General features: G+C 34.0%; 1 protein-coding gene across 1 annotated transcript in view; it reads left to right on the top strand.

The window, feature by feature from the left end:
• Positions 1-19,535, top strand: part of ipo11 (importin 11) — a 172,617-nt gene that overhangs the window by 71,502 nt on the left and 81,580 nt on the right. The window contains exons 16-20 of the mRNA XM_081349379.1: positions 2,070-2,196; positions 13,385-13,418; positions 13,667-13,707; positions 13,797-13,913; positions 17,149-17,262. Of these exons, the coding sequence (XP_081205505.1) occupies positions 2,070-2,196; positions 13,385-13,418; positions 13,667-13,707; positions 13,797-13,913; positions 17,149-17,262 (433 nt within the window). The remainder of the gene's footprint in view (positions 1-2,069; positions 2,197-13,384; positions 13,419-13,666; positions 13,708-13,796; positions 13,914-17,148; positions 17,263-19,535) is intronic.

The following is a 19,535-nucleotide window of genomic DNA, read 5'->3' as shown; positions in this document are numbered from 1 at the left end:
TTATGCTCACCAAGGCTGCATTTATTTGATAAAAAAAAAGTGATATTGTTAAATATTATGACTTCTAAACTGTTTTCTATTTGAATATATTTCAGTGTTTTTTTACATATATTGTAATTTATTCCTGTGATACAAAGCTGAATTCTCAGCATCATTACTTCAGTCTTCACTCTTCAGTGTCACATGATCCTTCAGAAATCATTCTAATGTGCTGATTTGATGCTCAAAATACTATTATTATTATTATTATCTTATTATTAATATACATAAATATAAATATATATGTGTGTGTGTGTGTGTGTGTAAATGAGGAAGTTACATTACATTAAAATTTTATACATTTTAATATTTTTTTTAAATATAATTTAGAGATTATTTAAATGCCGGCCTAACTTTAGGGAAATATGTGTCTATGGCTTATTTTTTTGTACCTCATGCTATCAACCCCTCTCGTTCTTTCCTGTATCCATTTACTTCATAACCTTGTTGCCAAACTCCATATTAAATTCCTATTAAAAATGAATTAAAATGATTTAAAAGGAAAATGAGGTCTCTGGAGACTCCTTACACTTGAGTGTACCTGTTTACCTTTATTTGCATGTTTATATGCTACGCTGTTTGCCATTGAGAGTAATCATTGGTTACATGTCATTTAACTTATGCTTTGTTGAGCAAACACAATGTTTACCTTAGAGTGGAATCATTATAACTCGCAGCTTGGCTAATATATTTGCTCTCTGTGGAGTGACCTTTATATTTAACGTAATGAGGTGCTGGTGATATTAGTATTGGTAGTTTCGGGTGCGATGCTGAAGTTTTTATCACCATTGGCTCTAATTACTCTGTCGCTCACTGGCAAGCAGACGAAAGCAGCTTAAACCCCTGGCACGCTCACTTACTTTTTATCAACGCCACTGGCACCGCAGCCTGTTTCTCTAGAGATATTTTCTTCAAATAAAGCCTTGAAATGATGCCTCTCTTTTATTCTCTCTAGTGACCTGAGAGAACCCCAGGGTTCAGAGTCATGCCTGCTTTGCTTTTGGGAACCAATACTGCAAAAACATTTAAATTTTGACTAGTTTTTGGTGGAGAATGCGGATTCTTTACAAAAGCGAACACCCCTGCCCCTTTTATTACTTTTATTACTGTTATTATTTTGAATATCCTCTGTATTTATTCGTAACATCTATAATATTTATGGGCACACATCCATAAAGCTATTCTGAGACCAAAAAGATAACAGCCAGCTGTAAGATGTCTAGCATGCATTTTGGGAGCGAGGAGGAGAGTGAGAATTATTGACAAACATAAATCGATGTACAAATGTGTAAAAGCGACAAACTAATATTTAAAAGTTATTAACCTACACTTTGCAATTCATCCTTCAGTCATTAGTCGCGTTTTGTCGTGGACAAAAATGAAAATTATTTTATTAAAGTGTTAGTAGACAAGAGAGAGCAGAACAAAATAGCAAGAAAAAACGTACAGTATGTTCCAAATATTATCAAGCGCACATGCATGTTCCACAAGTACGTAAACGATCTTGATCGGGAAGTGATTTGCATTTGAGTAAGATCTGTAGGCATTCTGTCGGTGGAGTGCGTTCAATCACTCGTGAGCATGATTTTAAAATTATTTGCACTTTAATAAAGCAGAATGATAGGAATATTTCGAACATGTAGTATATGCTTTTTTTATTATAAATGAGCCCCCAGTGTTTTATTTTGTACTTGTGCCAGCTTTTCTTTCTTTCCTTCCTTTTTTTTCTGAACATAAAGTTACTGCAAAGAAAGTTTTTGCCTTTTGAATACTAACCTCATGTAATTTGTCCTCCCGGGAACAGAAACCTGCAAGTTTTTCTGTATTCATGGAAATGAGAACTGTTTAAGGTTTGCTGAATTCAGGATTTGTAGAGTATAAGACCATTTCAGGACATTATCTCCCTATTGTGTCTTACACCTGCTATTCAGAACCTTACCTTCTCAGATAAAAGAAGCTTTTTAAAAGATGTTAAGCCATTAACAGCACAATGCACAGGGAATGCTGATTTGGCTCATTTTGCTTTTTAGGTACAAGTTGATCAGAAGGCGGGTGATCTGGCTGATTGGACAATGGATCTCGGTCAAGTTCAAGCCGGATCTACGGCCCCTGCTCTACGAGGTCATCCTCAGTCTCATGCAGGACCTCGATCTTGTGGTATGTGAAGCTTACAGGATGTCCAGGTTTCTTAAAGGGATATTTCAGTCAAAAACGAATTATCTGTCATCATTTTCTCACCCTTGTCATTACAATGAATGTGGACTGATGCTTTCTAGCATCAAAAACGACACAAGCACCATAAAAGAACCATAAAACAATGTGAAATATTAGATTATTCATTATAAAACTGTTTTAGTGGTCCTTGCCACGTTGATGAGAGAGGTAGCAAAGTCTGGCTCACACAACTGGTCTAAGCTTTAGTTCCCATTGTAATTGCACGGATGAGAGCGCCACACACGCATTCTGTTAAATTTCTACTTTAGTCTTCCTCAAAAGAATTCAGCATCTGAATTTCTCTATGATGTCTATTCAATAATTTCCATGATTAATTAGTATAAGAATCCCCAATCAAACTGATGACTACTACTATTATAGTTTTTATCAAAATAATTAGCATTTATTTTTAAATTTGTTTTTGAATTTTTTTAGTAATTTTTTCTTTTGTAATTTTGTTTAATCAGTTTTTGTTCTCTTTAAATATTTCTATTCATTTTTTTAGTTTTTTGTTTTGAAAACTTCAACTTATTTCAGTTAGTTGCCAAGGCCACTTTTCCAGTTCTTTTGCAAATACTTTTTTAATCAAATGTTTTCTATTTTATATCATTTTATTTCAGATCTATTTCAATTTAAAAAAAATAAAAGTTTTTAGTTTTAGTTAACGATAATAACCCTGATGTGATGTTGTGCAAGAGAGCAATTATGAATTCCCAATGAGCATTACCAATTATTGACTTGCTTTCTTTCATTGAAAGTCTGGACAAATCGCCCCTTGGTTCAAATCAATATTGTCTTCCCCAATTAGGGATGCTTGAGGTCTCTGATTACCCTCGTTGTGTCTCGGTAAATAATTAGAGGCCATCATTAGATGCCAACTTATGAACAATAGCATTAATCAGCATCACCAGTTGCTAATCGCTAATGCACCCTCCAGCCTGCAGCTTAGCCTCGGTTAATTCAAAATCAATTTCATGTGCAGTTTGCGCACTGCGAGAACCTTTTTGCCGTCCAGCACTTTTCCCAGCTTACAGTCATTTTGTATTAATTTGCTGTTTTTAGTTTTCTGATCAGATTTTCAGATATGTAGGTTTATGCAGTTAAATGCATTGACAGATTTTTTTTCTAGATAGGTTGGGTCAGGGCAATCCGCTTGTTTTAGAGGTGTTTCGTTAAGAGGGGTTAATTTAGAGACTACATTTTTCAAAGGAATTTATCCTGCTGACGGCATTAGCATGCTGTGCTTCATTGTGCTAGCAGTGACTTGTTAGCGTGGTAAAACTCTAAAATTCTCTAAATCTCACCATTAAAGCACAGCTTCTATACTCATCAGAGCAGCGCTGTTGTAACACATTCAGACAGTTACTGTCTGACTTCAAATAACTAGCTGTGAGCAATGTTCTCATTATTTTACATAATCTGTTGCTCCACTTTTTGTGGAGACTGTGATAGACTAAATATCAGTAATCTTTTATTGCACGAGACTATTCATTTGTTGAATATCCTAAAGTTATTGTATTGAAAAGCTGTGTAGTCTGCACAGTTTCTTAATCGTTGGTATTTTTACTCAACTGATTGAGGTCCTTGGCCGTCTTTGCCGTTGTGATTCTCTCAGACTTTTTAAAATGTGTCTCAAGCTTCTTGAAAATATTTTGTTTAGAACGTCTTGAATATTCTCTTTTGAAGTTTTTAAGTATATGGTAAAAATATATTTATATGCTAGCAAGTAGGATGTCAACAATGGCTATTGGAGTTCATCATATGCATACAGATGTTTGTGAAAATCCCTTCTCGGTGGCGTTATCGGAGTCTGAAAATAGAATGAAGGCTTTATCAGCAGAGTGGACATGTTCAGTCGGTGATGGAAAATTATCACATAAGTGTTTTTGGGATTTCTTCAAACATTCAAGGCGAAGGACGATCCATAAATCATTTTCATTTCCATCAACCTGATTGGAATTTTGATTGCTGTCGCTGGCTACGAAATGATGTATTTTTAAAATGGGAATGGTAGCATAAAATCATCCAAGCATTTTATCTAGGTTTAACTCATACTTGTTGTCCATTCCCGGCTTGATTACATTTACATTTAAGGCGTTGATTACGGCACAGTTTGCACCTCTGTCGTCATCGTCATACTGGTGGTTGAAGTTATTGCTGTGCAGCGCTTAGCATGAAAATGAATATGTACTAGGGGAGGACAGTAATCTTACATATTCACACAGTTTTATATCATGGTAATGCCATAAAGTAAAAAAAATGTAAAATAAATTTATAGCCGTGTTAAAGTTATTATACAGTAAATATATATGTGTGTGTGTGTGTGTGTGTGTGTGTGTGTACATTATAATATATGTGGGTGTGTGTATAATAAATAAATATATATATATATATATATATACACACATACATACATACATACATACAGTACAAGTCAAAAGTTTGGAAACATTACTAATTTTAATGTTTTTGAAAGAAGTCTCTTATGCTCATCAAGCCTGCAGTTAAAAAAAAACAAAAAAAAAAACAGTAATATTATGAAATATTATTACAATTTAAAATAATGGTTCTCTTTTTTAATATACTTTAAAATGTAATTTATTTTTGTGATGCAAAGCTGAATTTTCATCAGCAAGTACTCCAGTCTTTGGTGTCTTATGATCCCTCAGAAATCATTCTAATATGCTGATTTATGATCAATGTTGGAAACAGTTGTGCTGCTTAATATTTTTTTTATAACCTGAGATACCTTTTTCAGGATTATTTGATGAATAAAAAGTTAAAAAGAACTGTATTTATTTAGAATAGAAAACTTTTGTAACAATATACACTACCGTTCAATTTATTTATTTTTTTTAGAAATTAGTACTTTAATTCAACAAAGATGCGTTAAATTGATAAAATATGATGGTAACGATTTATATTGTTAGAAATGTTTTTATTTTGAATAAATGCTGTTTTTATGAATAAATGCTGTTAACGTTTTACTCATCAATGAATCCTGAAAAAAGTATTCCAAAAAAATATATTAAACAGCACAACTGTTTCCATCATTGATAATAACTGAGTATCAAATCATCATATTAGAATGATTTCTGAATGATCATAAGACACCAAAGACTGGAGTACTTGCTGATGAAAAATAAATTACATTTTAAAATATATTAAAAAAGAGAACCATTATTTTAAATTGTAATAATATTTCATAATATTACTGTTTTTTTTTTTTTTTTTTTTTTTTTTAACTGCAGGCTTGATGAGCATAAGAGACTTCTTTCAAAAACATTAAAAATAGCAATGTTTCCAAACTTTTGACTGGTACTGTACATACATACATATATATTTTACTTTAGCTTTATTTCAATTGATTAATTGTTTTTAATAGATGTAGTTTTAGTTAGCGATAATAACCCTGATTTATACTGTAGGTTTTCAAATTCTTGATCATCTGTGTGGATTCCATTGTACATAAAAATAAGTAATGCCTAATACATTAAGTAATACATATTTTTAATGCATATTGTATAATCTTTGTGCAATCTGATTTGCATTGTTCAAGCATCTCATAATAATAGATTTGTTTTACTTAATTGGGACACGTCCTATTCCGTATTTCTATATTCCATGTTTTTTCATTACTTTCACATACCATGTAAACAATGTAACGCACTCCTGCTCATTGGTAATTCATGTGGATATTTCTAGCATCGCGCTGTTTACGCCGTCATACTGCCCAACCCTAACATGCACTTATTTATTCATTGATATGTTCATTGTATTTATGGAAGTCGGTGTAGTGTGTACCAAGGCCGTTGAGCGGCCCACTCTCTCATGTCATATCGCCTCTGCAGGCTCCACAGGCTCAGTAGAACCAGTTTAAATATTTAAGTTGTGGAGATGACAGACCATTAGCATGCTGTTCAAATGTATGAGAGCTCCCGGCCGAGAGCACTCGCTTGGGTGTTTGTGTATGTATTTACGTGCGTGCCACAGGAAATTGAAGTCAGAGACCGTGGGAACGAGGCAAACCATGGGCTCACCAAACACCATTAACTCTCTTTCAGCTGTGCAGCTGCTAGGTACGTGTGACAGGGAATCCAAATAAAGTTTACCTGTTTGTTATTAGCTTACAAAACCGAGTAAAAACCCAGCTCCATTTCACTCAGCGAACCCGTCCAGGGAGGGAATGGCAAATAAACAAGTATTATTGAACGATGGAAAACGGGACAAACTGGGAATGCTGAATGCCGGTAATATATTAATTTAATGTATTTCACATTTCATCCTAAGCATGTCAGGCATAGAAATGTTGTCCCGTCTCAGGGGTGAGTCTCAATTGGCAACAGGGCAATCTGGATGTAAAACCTGAGGCATTTATAGCCTTTCATCAGTACTACTTCTTATTTTTTTAGGGGGTCTCTTGAGATGGTTTGAACATCTAAGTGTTCATTTTTGGTTTCTTTCTTTTGGAGCAGTATAATTCTTTTGTAGCATTAAAGGGATAGTTCACCCAAAAATAAAAACTGTCATCATGTACTGACCTTTATGACATTCCAAATGTGACTTACTACACGTTTGGAACTACATGTTTTTATATGGAACACAAAATAAGATATTTTAAACAATGTGTTTTTTGTCAATGTCAATTTTTTTTCCCATGCAATGAGGGTTATTGGGGTCGAATTTTGCTGTCTTGATCCAATTGCAGTTTTTCCCACAGAATAAGGGGGTTGACCTCAGAAGAAAATTTTATATTTTAAAGTTAAATGCATTAATATGGTGCACTTTGAAAGCACAATTTAGTCCTCCAACCCCTTTTCAGTGACCAAATTGAAGAGGTATTTGCATTGACTGGACTTTTTAGTTGTGGTAGTGTCTTAAGCCGGGGACACGCTTAAGACTTAAAGACTAGTAAAGAAGAACAGTTTCAGCAGCAATCATTCTCCCCTCCACCATGTTTAAAGTTTATGGCCCACTTAACACAGGAACTTGGGTATCAAAATTACCCCCAAGCTTCCCAATGGTAAATATGTCTTGAGAGGCCAATTTTTATCTAGCAAACTCGTATTTACGATAATTCCGATAGCACATGAAGGCAGCATAAGCCGCACTGAAAACGCTTGAAAACACCAGATCATAAGCTTGCCTGTGTGTAAGACACAGAATTTTCATTTTTTCGGTGAGCAAACCCTGTAAATGTAACCATTATCTACAGTTCATTTTCTTTTCTGTAAAACAAGCTTAATATTCACTTTATTGAGCCAGCAAGCAGACGGGCACTAAACAGATAGTTTACTTTCTGTGCACATTTGCAGACTCTACCTTCGTGCTTTTCCACAAACGCTCGTCGTCTGAGCATGGTGAGCCGTCAGCGCTCTAGAGGTGCTGTCATGTCAGTGTGCAGACTCGCAGTTTGAGTCGACTTGACAGTTGCCTCGGGCCTGAAGGCTCCAGGCAAAGACAAACTACTCTTACACAGCTTCAACATAACAACTCTGGAGATTTTACCCTCTTGCTTATAAAACAACCCATTGGTCATTTCTTGGGTTCAATTAAAGCTCCTCAAGCCTTAGAAATTCATTATAGGCCAGTCATCCACCATTCAAATAATGACATGTTGTGGTCTGTGTTGCTTTAATTTCAGTGCAAGAAGTTGCAGATTTGAACTTTTGTGTGAGTGGCAATTTTTTTAACAACCAATTAAAATGGCTTTTGTTTGTCAAAGTGTATGTTTACCAAGAACATTTTATTTGGGTTTTGGTTAAGCACAGCTTTCAAGGACTGAGATTATAGTAAGAAATAATAAATCTTAAATAATAGATTTGAAAATATGATACATTTACACATGCCTTGGCCTTTTTATATTATGTAGGAAAAGTTGAAATTGTTTCTCCAAAATGGTCTTGTCCATTCAGTATATAATCTGAATGGAGTTGAAATAAAAAAAAATTGATTTGAATAGATAATTAATATTAAATTAAAACATTATTTCACAAAATTGCGTGTTTTTTTTTTTTTTACTGCATTTTTCATCAAATAAATATAGCTTTGGTGAGAATAAGAGACTTCTTTCAAAAGCATTAAAAAATGTTTTAACTTTTGACTACGTGTACATATTTATAGCTAACATTTAAATATTTTTTTATACATTTTTATATTGTAATACTTTCACATTGAAACTCAAATAATGTAGAAACAATATAAAGACAGTATCTTTTACATATTTTTTTAAGGGCATCTTTTTTTTCTAAGCACAGTGAATGAAGATCAGTATAATTTCTAACACGCATCCTATTTTCTCACAACTCTATTCATTTAACTCTTTTTAACTCCTCTGAGACTGTGCTTACCAGGATACTCGACAAAACTGGAATTTTGACATCATTTTGTTGACAATTGTTTTTGTTTGTTCAAGCACGAAAGAGAACTCAATGCTGGCAATGACAGCTGGCACGCTGTCTGGTTTCGGCGTTTGTTCACAGAAAGCCGCTTTACAGACAGCACGCCAGCATAGATTTGAGTTCTTTTTTGCATCTTATCGCACTTGAGTGGTTTAATGGCACTTGAATCATTGATAATACGATTATATAGCACAGCCAAAGGATGACAAAAAATAAACGGATTGCGTAATTGCGTTTTTAAATATTTTTAAAGTATTAAACCGGAGAAAAACAAATGTACGCAAAATGAACACATTAATTTTGAGAGCTTTAATTAATTTATGAGATGGTTTTGGTCTGAATGGATGTCAGCTGTGTTCTTTTAATCATTAACCTCTATCCTAGGCACAACAAGAAAGCGTGTCAGTACAACTGTATGTCTAGGTAATGTGAAGAATGTACAGCGTTTGGCCTGTTCAGAAATGAGCTCTCGTGCCTCCAGGATCTTTCAACACAGCAGTAGATCATTTATCTTATATGTTTCAACATTGCCTGAACTCTATTATGCAAAGGAAATGAGATCGGGCTACTTCTATTTCATGGTTTGTCAGCTTGAAAAGAATAGACTAATCGCTTTCATATGAACACACCCTCATACATATATACAGCTTGTATTTGCAAATACTGTACTGCTCCTTCTCTTGCACTGCTGTTACTAGGGGAAAACTACCTCCTCTTTAATGTTTTGACATCTGATATACATGTCCAAAAGAAGCATTGAGATGAAATAATCGATTTTAATAAAAAAATAAAAAACTTAACATTAAGTTATTAACTATGCGTTTAGAAGAAAAAACAAAACAAAAACAAATAATTTGTATTGATATATATATATATATAAAAAATAGATTGATTGATTTCAACTTTTATCTTTGGATGATCACTTTAAAACTTTAAATTTAACAAAACAATTATTTTGTTTATCGTTGTCCCAGATTCAGACTTTCAATATATAAATAGAATTCTATTTATATCAAATTGTTCATATTATTCTAGTTATAAAATGTATTCATATTTAAATTCATTTATGATAGAATTATTATATATTATAATAATATTGTATATTTTATGATGTAATTGATAACTTTTTACAATAAGTTCCCATTTGCTAATGTTAGGTAATGCATTACCTAACATTAATGAGCAATTCATTTGTTTGAGTATTTATTAATATTTATTAATAATAGTCAATAAAAATGTAGCCATTCATAGTTCATGTTAGCTTAGATCTATTAAATATTAACACAAAATGTTTTATTTTGATAAAGTATTTTTAATTGTTGACATTAACTAAGATTACTAAATGCTTTTGAAGTATTTTCAGTGTTAGTTCATGTTTCCTAATGTAGTCAATGAATGCTAAATAATGCAAATTTTTTGCCACTGTTACAATTAAGAGAGTTCCTAACTTTTTGGCACATACTTTGCCTGTAAAGTTGCATCTCTAAAACAAGAAGTATTTATGGTGTTTTTTTTTAATTATTTTTTTTATTATAAATAGTATTTTAGAATTTCCAGTTTTCTCAAATACTTTGTATTTTATTATTATATATGTTCAAAACACAACAACTGTCTATAGCCAAAACAAAACACTGTGAACACTGAACAATGAACAGTGCATGAAGATGTGTTTGCGTGGGAAGTCTTGTGGGGGAATTACCTTGGCAGCTGTGTCTTCAGCGATTGCTTGTGGAGACTAATAGCTATTATTCACCTATCTCCATTCAGACGAGCCGAAGAAAGCAGGATTAGATGCTCATAGCCATATCGGGGACAAGCTGAGCAGGGTGATAACGGTGATGCAGGCAGACCCATACCGATGGGCCGCTCTGGTTGGCCAGGTGGCACGTGGACTCGTCCGACATCCGCAGGCAGGCATATACCTTGTTAAAGGGTTCCTGTCACAGAATCCCATCTCCTCGCTCATAATTCCCTCATATCTGCTGGGTGGGCGCTCTGTACCCTGGCAGGGAGCAGAGTGCTTTATTTTCAGCCGGTGTTTGATGTTTTACGCAGCGGATGCCTCTGAGAGAGGAGGCAACCCTGCTTATCTCTGCTTTTAATCCTCTGTAGAATATGTAAGCCCTCCTAAACCCATTTCAATGACGATGGATTGAATTCGGGAACTGACTATATTGTTTCTGTTAGTTACATGCTTTAAAGTCTGTAGCTATGAAAATGCTTAGAAAAAAGCAGGTTTTTGTGTCTCTTAATTGGTTGCCTAAATACTGTAGGAGCGTACAAGACGTGCAAACTGTGCAATCTGTGTGGCGCTTCTCTTACAGTCGTACAGCTTTAGCCTTCTACACCGTAAAAAATTATCTTTATGATTTGTCTCAACTTTTTTTTCTTTTCTCAAATCCACTTTGATAATTAATGTGGGTCAGATAGCATGCTATTTTGAGTTTCTGTTGATTACACCAATCCCCTTCATTGTATTAACTACAATTTTTAATTTAAATTAAATAAAAATTTTAAGGCAACCAGGCAACTTTTTAATTTATTTTTTAGTATAGAGACTCTGAAATCTGAAATCACACACTTTTGTTCATCGAACAATAATAATTTAGTTACACTCTATTTTAAGTCATCCTTGTTAGTGCAATTATACAGTTATGGACTAATAATTATGGAGTAATATTAATTAACAACATGTGCTTATATGGTTATGGTTTAGATTTAGGGTTAGTTGCATATAATTATGCGTAATTTACTGCTTTGCCTATAAATACATGTAAGATGTGTAACTAGGACACAAAGTGTTACCTATAATTTACACAGATGTGGTAAAACAGATATAAAACAACTTGCCGATATTATAATCCTGGCCGATACAGATAAACTGATAATTGTATTCTGCTAGAAGTGTGTAGTGCTGTTTGGGTCTGCAGAGACATTGTCCTCTGCCTGTATTATTTTCTTTTATTGTTCTAATGCCATGCTTGGGACATTTCTGGTCTGCAGCCTTTGGCCAGTGGGCATGTCTGAAGCTCTATGTAGCTCCGCTAAGTTGTCATGTCTCGACACAAAAACAGTTTGCTGACTTCTGTCTATAACTCAACAGATTGCTAGGGATTGTAATTACGTTTTAATGATGACACGTAATTATTGTTTATTAGCGAGCTAGACTGAAGATGGCTGAACTCACTCGCAAATTACTGCCAGTCATTAACGTAACTGTTTGTACTTAAATGAACAGATGAACTTTAATTGGATGTTAAATAAACAGCAAATGTAATATAAAGTTTACGTAAAAATAGAGAAAATGAGCATGAACAATTTAATGTACAACATAGTCTGTTACTGATAAATGTAATTTTTTTTTTTTTAAATCGACCAATGACCAATATGGTATGATATTTATTTTGCATCCCTAAGTTGACATTCTGCTTTTTTTCTATATACAGTACAAAAACAAAGTGGCTGAAAGTGAGAGTTTCCAGCATTTCTATTAACATAACAGAGATCGTTTTTGATATACTAACTAGAGCAAAGCAGCTGCCAGTAAGAACAGGCTTTTAATGGAAGGATTATTCAGAGACGAATCAGACCAATCAGTAGTTAAGATGTCTTTCTTGTCCATTTCGGTCTTTGTTCACTACTTAAATTCATTGCTTCAGGCCCTTGGCTATTTCTCAGAAAATTGCTTGATCATTAAGTTTGATGTGTTGGGGAAATTTCATAATCTCCTGCTATTGCTCGTTCTAAACCTTTTTGTGGAGCGCAGCATGCTGTCCCATCAGCCTGTGTAATAGATCATTTTGAGAGGGTGTTGGGGTCTGTCATTAGCCACCTGCTTGAGTCACACTCTTTATGCAATCCTTGCTAAACACCCTCAGGCTCCTCTGTTATCCCGTACCGGCAAGACCTTTTAATGATGTTAATTTTGTTTTGGTTACAGGCTAACTCTCAAGATTTATATGTTGAGGAAACTTGAGTAGGCTTAGAGGTCTCTTGTCGACATGCACCACACTGATTTAAGGTGAAATGAATGGCTGTCCTTAAAAGAGTTTTTTGGAGGTGAAGCTTGTAAAATTTTCCTAGCTCAGTTTGATATGCAGGGTAAACTTTAAATAAGTATGTTACAGTATGTTAACTCATTCACTGCATTTATTTGATTAAAAAAAACTTCTTGGTAAAAACAGTAGCATTATGAAATATTATTATAATGTGAAATAACTGTCTTCTATTTTAATATATTTTAAAATGTAATTTATTCCTGTGGTGCGAAGCTGAATTTTCAGCATCATTACTCATTACATCATTTTTTTTTGTGTTAAAAAAAACACACAAAAAAAACCTTTGAACGGTAGTGTGTTTGCAAACACAAATTAATGGACATTTTACACTGCTGGAAAATGTAAAATGTTTTAGTTATGGCAGCTTTCATACATTTCATTAGATATTTAGTTAAAAAATCCTGTAATACAGAACCAGTGCAAAAGTCTTAAAAAAAATAATCTTAAAGCCAAGGAAAAAGAATGGAAATGTTTATTAATATAAATGTTCTTGATATAAATTAATGAACCAGTGAAAACATTTTGGAAATGCATTGGTCAGAAGGTTATTATTTCCATTACATTTGGTGTCACTGGTGGTGTGGAACATTCTCCCATTAAAATTTCATACTTCACAGATCAAATCATGCTTTATTAATTTTTGCATAGTAATGAAAATTTTCTCTGTTTTAGGTTCGCATCGAAACGGCCACAACTCTAAAGCTGGATATCCTTTTCTCTGAGTGATGCTGAGCCTGTCGCAGCTTCCAGTCTTTACACCAGAGTGGTCATTTGTCAACTTTAATTGAATGTATTTAAGCACACTTGTAATTAGTTTGCCTATTAACCCATAGCCATTGCCGCTTGTTTGCGTATGATTGCTTGAATCACTTTCATCCTTATTCATCTTCATGTCTGATAATCAGGTGTGTATTTAAGAGGTCATTGTAGTCATTACACTTAACTCAGCCTCACCCGTCGATGACTTTGAGTTCAGAACTGAGCAATTCTTACCGGTAAGACCGTTGTTTTGAACATTTGACATCATTACATTTCATTTATTGATTTAAAGGTATTCATTAACACCTATTTTATTCCTCTTCAGTACTTGGAGTCTATTTTCGGCCTGTTGTTCCAGCTGTTGCAACAGGTCAATGAATGCGACACCAAAATGCAAGTTCTCCACGTTATTTCTTGCGTCATCGAAAGAGTCAGCATCCAGGTGAGCTTCAGTCACCCTGAGAGGTCAAATGATGTCATCCGAATACAGAGGGTGCAATCTTTACCCCCTGGGGTCACATGCTTTTCTATTTAAAACGCTAGTATTTATTGTTTATTGCACACTGAAAGACACATATTCATGTCATGTCATGTCATTACCAAACCATGTTGACTGAGGATAAGGCCACGACCTGCTTTAAAATGACCTTTTATTGCGTGAGCCTTGACTCTGAGCCATTTGAAGAATGATAGTTATATTAATCATGGTAGAATACAAAGATTCATGATTTAAGCTTTGTTAGGTCAAACATGCATACATTACAAAGGGTCATACCGTGTAAAGTGGAAGGTTTTTAAGAAGTAATCTTCCGTATCAATTTTGTGCAGCACAGGAGTTATTAAATGCCCTCTTCAATGATTCAATGCTCCACTGTATATACTCAGCTTAAAGTTTAGTCAAATGACCAGCATTAAATATGAAAGTGTTTCCACGCAACATGTTCATTCTTTTTTACTTGTTTCTATTTTTTGGCTCCCAAATCTGTGCATTATAACCATATGATAAATTAATTCTCATTTTTTGTAATTACGAGCTTAGAAATATATATTTTGACCCTTGACAGATCTGTTTGACCTTTTAGCCTCCATGTTCTAAAGAGAGAGAAAAAAATGCTTTTCAATCACTTTTAACTGCTTTTTTTTTTTTTTTTTTTGCAAGTTCCTCATGCCACAGCTAAGCTAGTTTCAACTTTTGTTAAAGCTTGCTTCACTCATGGTTTAAAATCTGAACCGGCTGTCTTTTTAGCATGGGGTGCACATGGAGTGTTCTAGGCAATTTTTGGAAATCGGATCAAATCTTTGGGAGCTATTTTAAAATCTTCTAGTTTGCCCATGTATTCACAGTCCTCCCTGAAAGGAAAGTTAAATGGATTTATTAATGCCTTTATCATGTGCCATCTGAAACGTGACCTTTAGCATCTTTCTGACATTAGATGAATACGTCGACACGGTTTTTGCGTCAGCAGGGTTTGAAATGAACACCCGCCAAATGTGGGTAAAAATCAACTGTGGTGGGTAACGCTGTCAAATCACTAGCCAATTTGGCCTGTTACTTATTATGTTTACTCACTTTGCTGGGGAAGTTTGTGTAAGCCAAATCTGCGCAGATTTAACGTAAATACTCAACTAGTGAGTCATCATGATGTATTAAATACAGCGTATTGCTGTATTATATATATATATATACATATCTAGCTTACTTGAATAAACCCGTCACTACACAACAAATAAAGGCATGCAATTCATTTGCACTGAAGCGAAGATAAAAAAAAATAATAATAATAATGTGGCGAGGTGAAAAACAGCACTTCCTTACTGATACAGCTGAAGATGAGAGCTCGGAGGACATTAAGCATTTGGTTAACTGAAAAGACATTGTAATTTTCCAACATCCTACAATTTTAGCAGACCCTGGCTTATCCTGAGACCACAGGATAAGCCAGTGTTTGATGACATGTGTTTGATGTTTCACAAAAAATCTATTTTTGGTGAAAAGGATGAGGATGAAAAAGGAAGGGAGGAGATGGCTAGACAGGATTTTGGTTGAATAAGAAATGAATGTATGAAATTCAAATTGTATAAAAAATATATAAGCTGTGAAGTAGTTAATCTGGTTTATTTATTTTTTTGGCTAGTAGAAGTTCTGAATGGCCGGTAAATTAATTTAGTAGCCAAATTAGCCGGTGAGTGACAAAGTTCATTTCAAACCCTGTGCGCCAGCGATGCCCGTTGGGTGATCAGAAATGTAAAACTGGGCTAATTCAGTTCTGGAGAGGTAAAGGAGAATTTATTAATCCTAAACACTTGAAGAACTAACAATATAGGAGTAAAACATTTGAAAATTCCTGTCTGTTCCTGTTTCTGCAAATCTTTCTGAAGGAGCCTAATGTTAGGAATATGCAGCATTTTGAGAGGAAAAAATATATATAGTTGTGAATATCTCTCTTTATATCTCTCTCGATTATTTCAGTCCAATTTTGGGCCTCAAAATAAAAAATAAATAAAGGTAATTGTGTTAGAAAGTTTAAAATTAGAAAGTCGCCTTGTGAGAAAGTCAGACTGTTAGAAAGTCACACTGTGAGATTTAAAATCACAATTAAAAGAAATGATTAAAATCTTTTAAAGCTGCTTCGCCCTCAGAGTAAAAAAAACAACAAAAAACGTTAATTGCAAAGTTATTTTTCCCAATTGCAAGATCTAAAGTGGTGTGAAATAAAGTTGCAATTAACATTTTGAGGCGGGAACGTCGTCATTAGGTTTGAATTGTTTCTGCAGCACATTTGTGTTGTTTATTTCACATGGAATGTTGTGTCTTAAAGGCACAGCAACACAAACAAAACCCAAAACTTCTTGTATGATCCTTGTCAAGCCCTAGTTTTGTTATGCTGCATCACTTACAGTGCAGACAGAGCTTAAAAGTAGATTTAAAAGTAAAAGATATTAATTGACAGTAATCCGATTAATTCACAAAATTGTTTGCAATTACCTTAGTCGTATATACACATATAATTGTATATATGTGTATGTTTATGTGTATATATAATTTAATCATGACATGCAAATACTGTTATCACTTATTGGTGCATAGTGACAAACTGATTAAGAATTTGACATGGTTGTCAGACCATATTTTTAACACTGTATAAATGGGTCATAACAATATTGTTTTGAACAATTATGTTTAAGAGAAGTTCAAAGAAAAATTGAGTAAAAACTAATAGTAGTAATAATAATAATAATAATACTAATAATGGTGTTGATGATTATATAGAACTATCATTCAAAGTTATTTTTCATATTTAATTCATAATTTGACATTCACTCACTATTTTTTACATAGTATAAATTGGTCACCTACCTATATGTTTCCCTCAATAGAGGATCATCATATTTGAGTATCATTGCGATCACAAAGTTTAAAAACTCCATAACTGTAATTGTTGGTTACTGCAGTTTTAAAATCAAATGACAGCCATAATTATAATTACCAGGTCACTTCTGCTTTAAAGTGTAATCACATTTTTAGAGGCTCTTTGAAGCTGACCTGTTTTCTGATTTTTCTTTTTAATTAATCTAAAGCATTCAGGCAAAAAAAAAAAAAAAAAAAAAAATTAGTTTGTTTGTGTGCTCCTTTGCAGTTAAGATCACTGCTTTACTTTTCCCCTTTTCTCTTCTAGATTCGACCATACGTGGGCTGCTTGGTTCAGTACCTTCCTCTTCTTTGGAAGCAGTCAGAAGAACACAACATGCTCCGCTGTGCCATTCTCACTACCCTCATCCATCTCGTACAGGTACGGCATACCCACGGGGCCAAGAATGAAACCGATAACGAGCCTTTGAAATGGTCGGGTCGGGTGTTTAGCATTCTGTTTGTGTTTCAAGTGCTGACTTGGACGTGATTTGCGTACCACCACCGGTTTTCACCGTCGTCGTCTGTTGATATGAACAAATGCCCTCCAGCCATGGTTTTGCAGAAGACCTTTATTTAAGTACGAAACACTTCATCCTTTCCTGCTGTGAGCGTATGAACACACATGCGGACAGGGGCTTGTTATTGATGGGTGTATTTGAAAATTGCCACAGTGCTTCGCCATCTTCCTCCACATGGGATCCTGCAAGCTGCTCTTTTAATCCCGGGTTTTTTTTTGTTTTTTTTGCTCTATGAATCAGGAGCAGTTTCTGTGTCACTCCGGCCCCTGAGGAGATGAGTGACACTCACATTTAAACCATCCAGAGGCTGTAGTAGCTGGATATCTTGAGCTTGGTTTAACTGAGAACTCCATTGAGCAACGCTTTGCTGATGCAGGGACACCAACATTTTATAAAATAAAATCAATTTTGACTAAATGGATCCTGGTTTATGCGTACTGCATACTGGGTTGTGACTCTTGGAGATTGCCTAAGGGGACGTTTACACGACAACGATGTACTTAAAATGGGTACGTTTTTCCTTTGGGTTTTTTGCGTATAGACGACAACATTGACAAAACGATCCTTCATTCACACAGACCTGCGAAAACGACTCAAAGCTCTCTATTATGCATGTCAGGCCAGTAGTTGGTGATGTCACTTTGTAAAGAAAAATGACGCACCTAATTAATACACGTGAATGAAGTCATCGGTTTCACAAATTCACGTTTTTGTAGTTTACACAAAGATGATACATACACTTTGGAACCCGTTTTGAAACGGTACCTGAGCTCTTAATGTTGAGGTTTGGTTATTTTGGTCTCTCTGTCATAGCCAGACTTTTGACTAAACTTCGAAAGTTCAATATCCACATTGCAGCTTGTTTTGGCCAGGAAGACCCTATATGACTGAGATGCAAAGCAAGCTACCAAAATTCCTTAAGATAAGGGTCAAAGGCACTCAGGAGGATGAAGATTAAAAAGCCTTTATTAATCCATGTCTAATAAAACCAAGCCAACAAGGCTTTCGTCAGGGCTTGAAGTGTTTTATTTTTTTTTTTTTTTTTTTTTTTGCGTGTCATTAGAGATGGATTTGTCTGTAATATACTGTTCATTTAAATAATTATTAACATTTAAATGTATTTAGTTATTTAAATCCTTTATAATTAAATAATTGTTAGTATTTACATTAAATAATGACTAAATATTAAATTGATATTATTATTTACCAATTAGGTGTCATTTACCAATTTATTTGCCATTTATTAATTATATTTATTAACTAAATTATTATTTAATTATAAAACATTTACATTTAGTCATTTAGCAGATGCTTTTATCCAAAGCGACTTACAAATTAGGACTAAATTAAGCGAGTCGTCATGAGGAGGCAAAAACAACGCAAGAAGTGCTCGAGATACAAAGTTCAGGCATTATTCAGAGTAGCATAAGCCCGATAAGTCAGGTTTTAAAGGGAAAGTTTTTTTTTTTTTTTTTATGAGGTTACCCTCATAAAAAATATTTTAAAATGTATAAAAATACATTTAAATAATGGCACATTTAAGCTGATAATTATTACATATAATTATTAACAATTATTTAAGTATAAAAATAATTTAAATCATGGTGAATTTAAATAAGAAATCATATTGAGCAAATTGATTGATTAGATTCTCTTTATGGCAAAATTTTATGCCAAAATTGGGTCAAAGCAGGATTGGGTCTCACATAGCCAGTGTCCACATTTTATCTTGTTTTGGCCAGGAAGACACTATATGACTGACATATAAAGCAACCAACCAAAAGGCTTTGAATTTTGTTTTTTTTAATCATTATATATAGAATTGTCTGGAATATACTGTGATCATTTAAATAATTATTAATTTAATATTGGAATTTATTTAATTCTATATTGAGCAGAGCTCAATCAAAGTCACTTCGAAGTTATGTATCTTTGTAAGTGGAGCCGAGAGTGAAACCTGGGCACTGAACAAGGAGGGACAGGGCAGCATTTATTTTTCGCCTTTTTTCTCTTTCAGACAAAAGTTGAAAATGGCATTTATTTCATATTTCATTTCATAAATATTCTTCTGAGGAGAGTTATTGAGCAATCATCAGCTTGAATGAGCTGGTCTTTGTGTTTAAAAGTGCTCTTT

This window comes from Scardinius erythrophthalmus (assembly GCF_964197995.2).
Source record: "Scardinius erythrophthalmus genome assembly, chromosome: 20".
Classification (NCBI taxonomy): Eukaryota; Metazoa; Chordata; class Actinopteri; order Cypriniformes; family Leuciscidae; genus Scardinius; species Scardinius erythrophthalmus.
The sequence above is the reverse complement of the archived record's forward strand: the minus strand, read 5'-3'. Positions and strand labels throughout refer to the sequence as shown.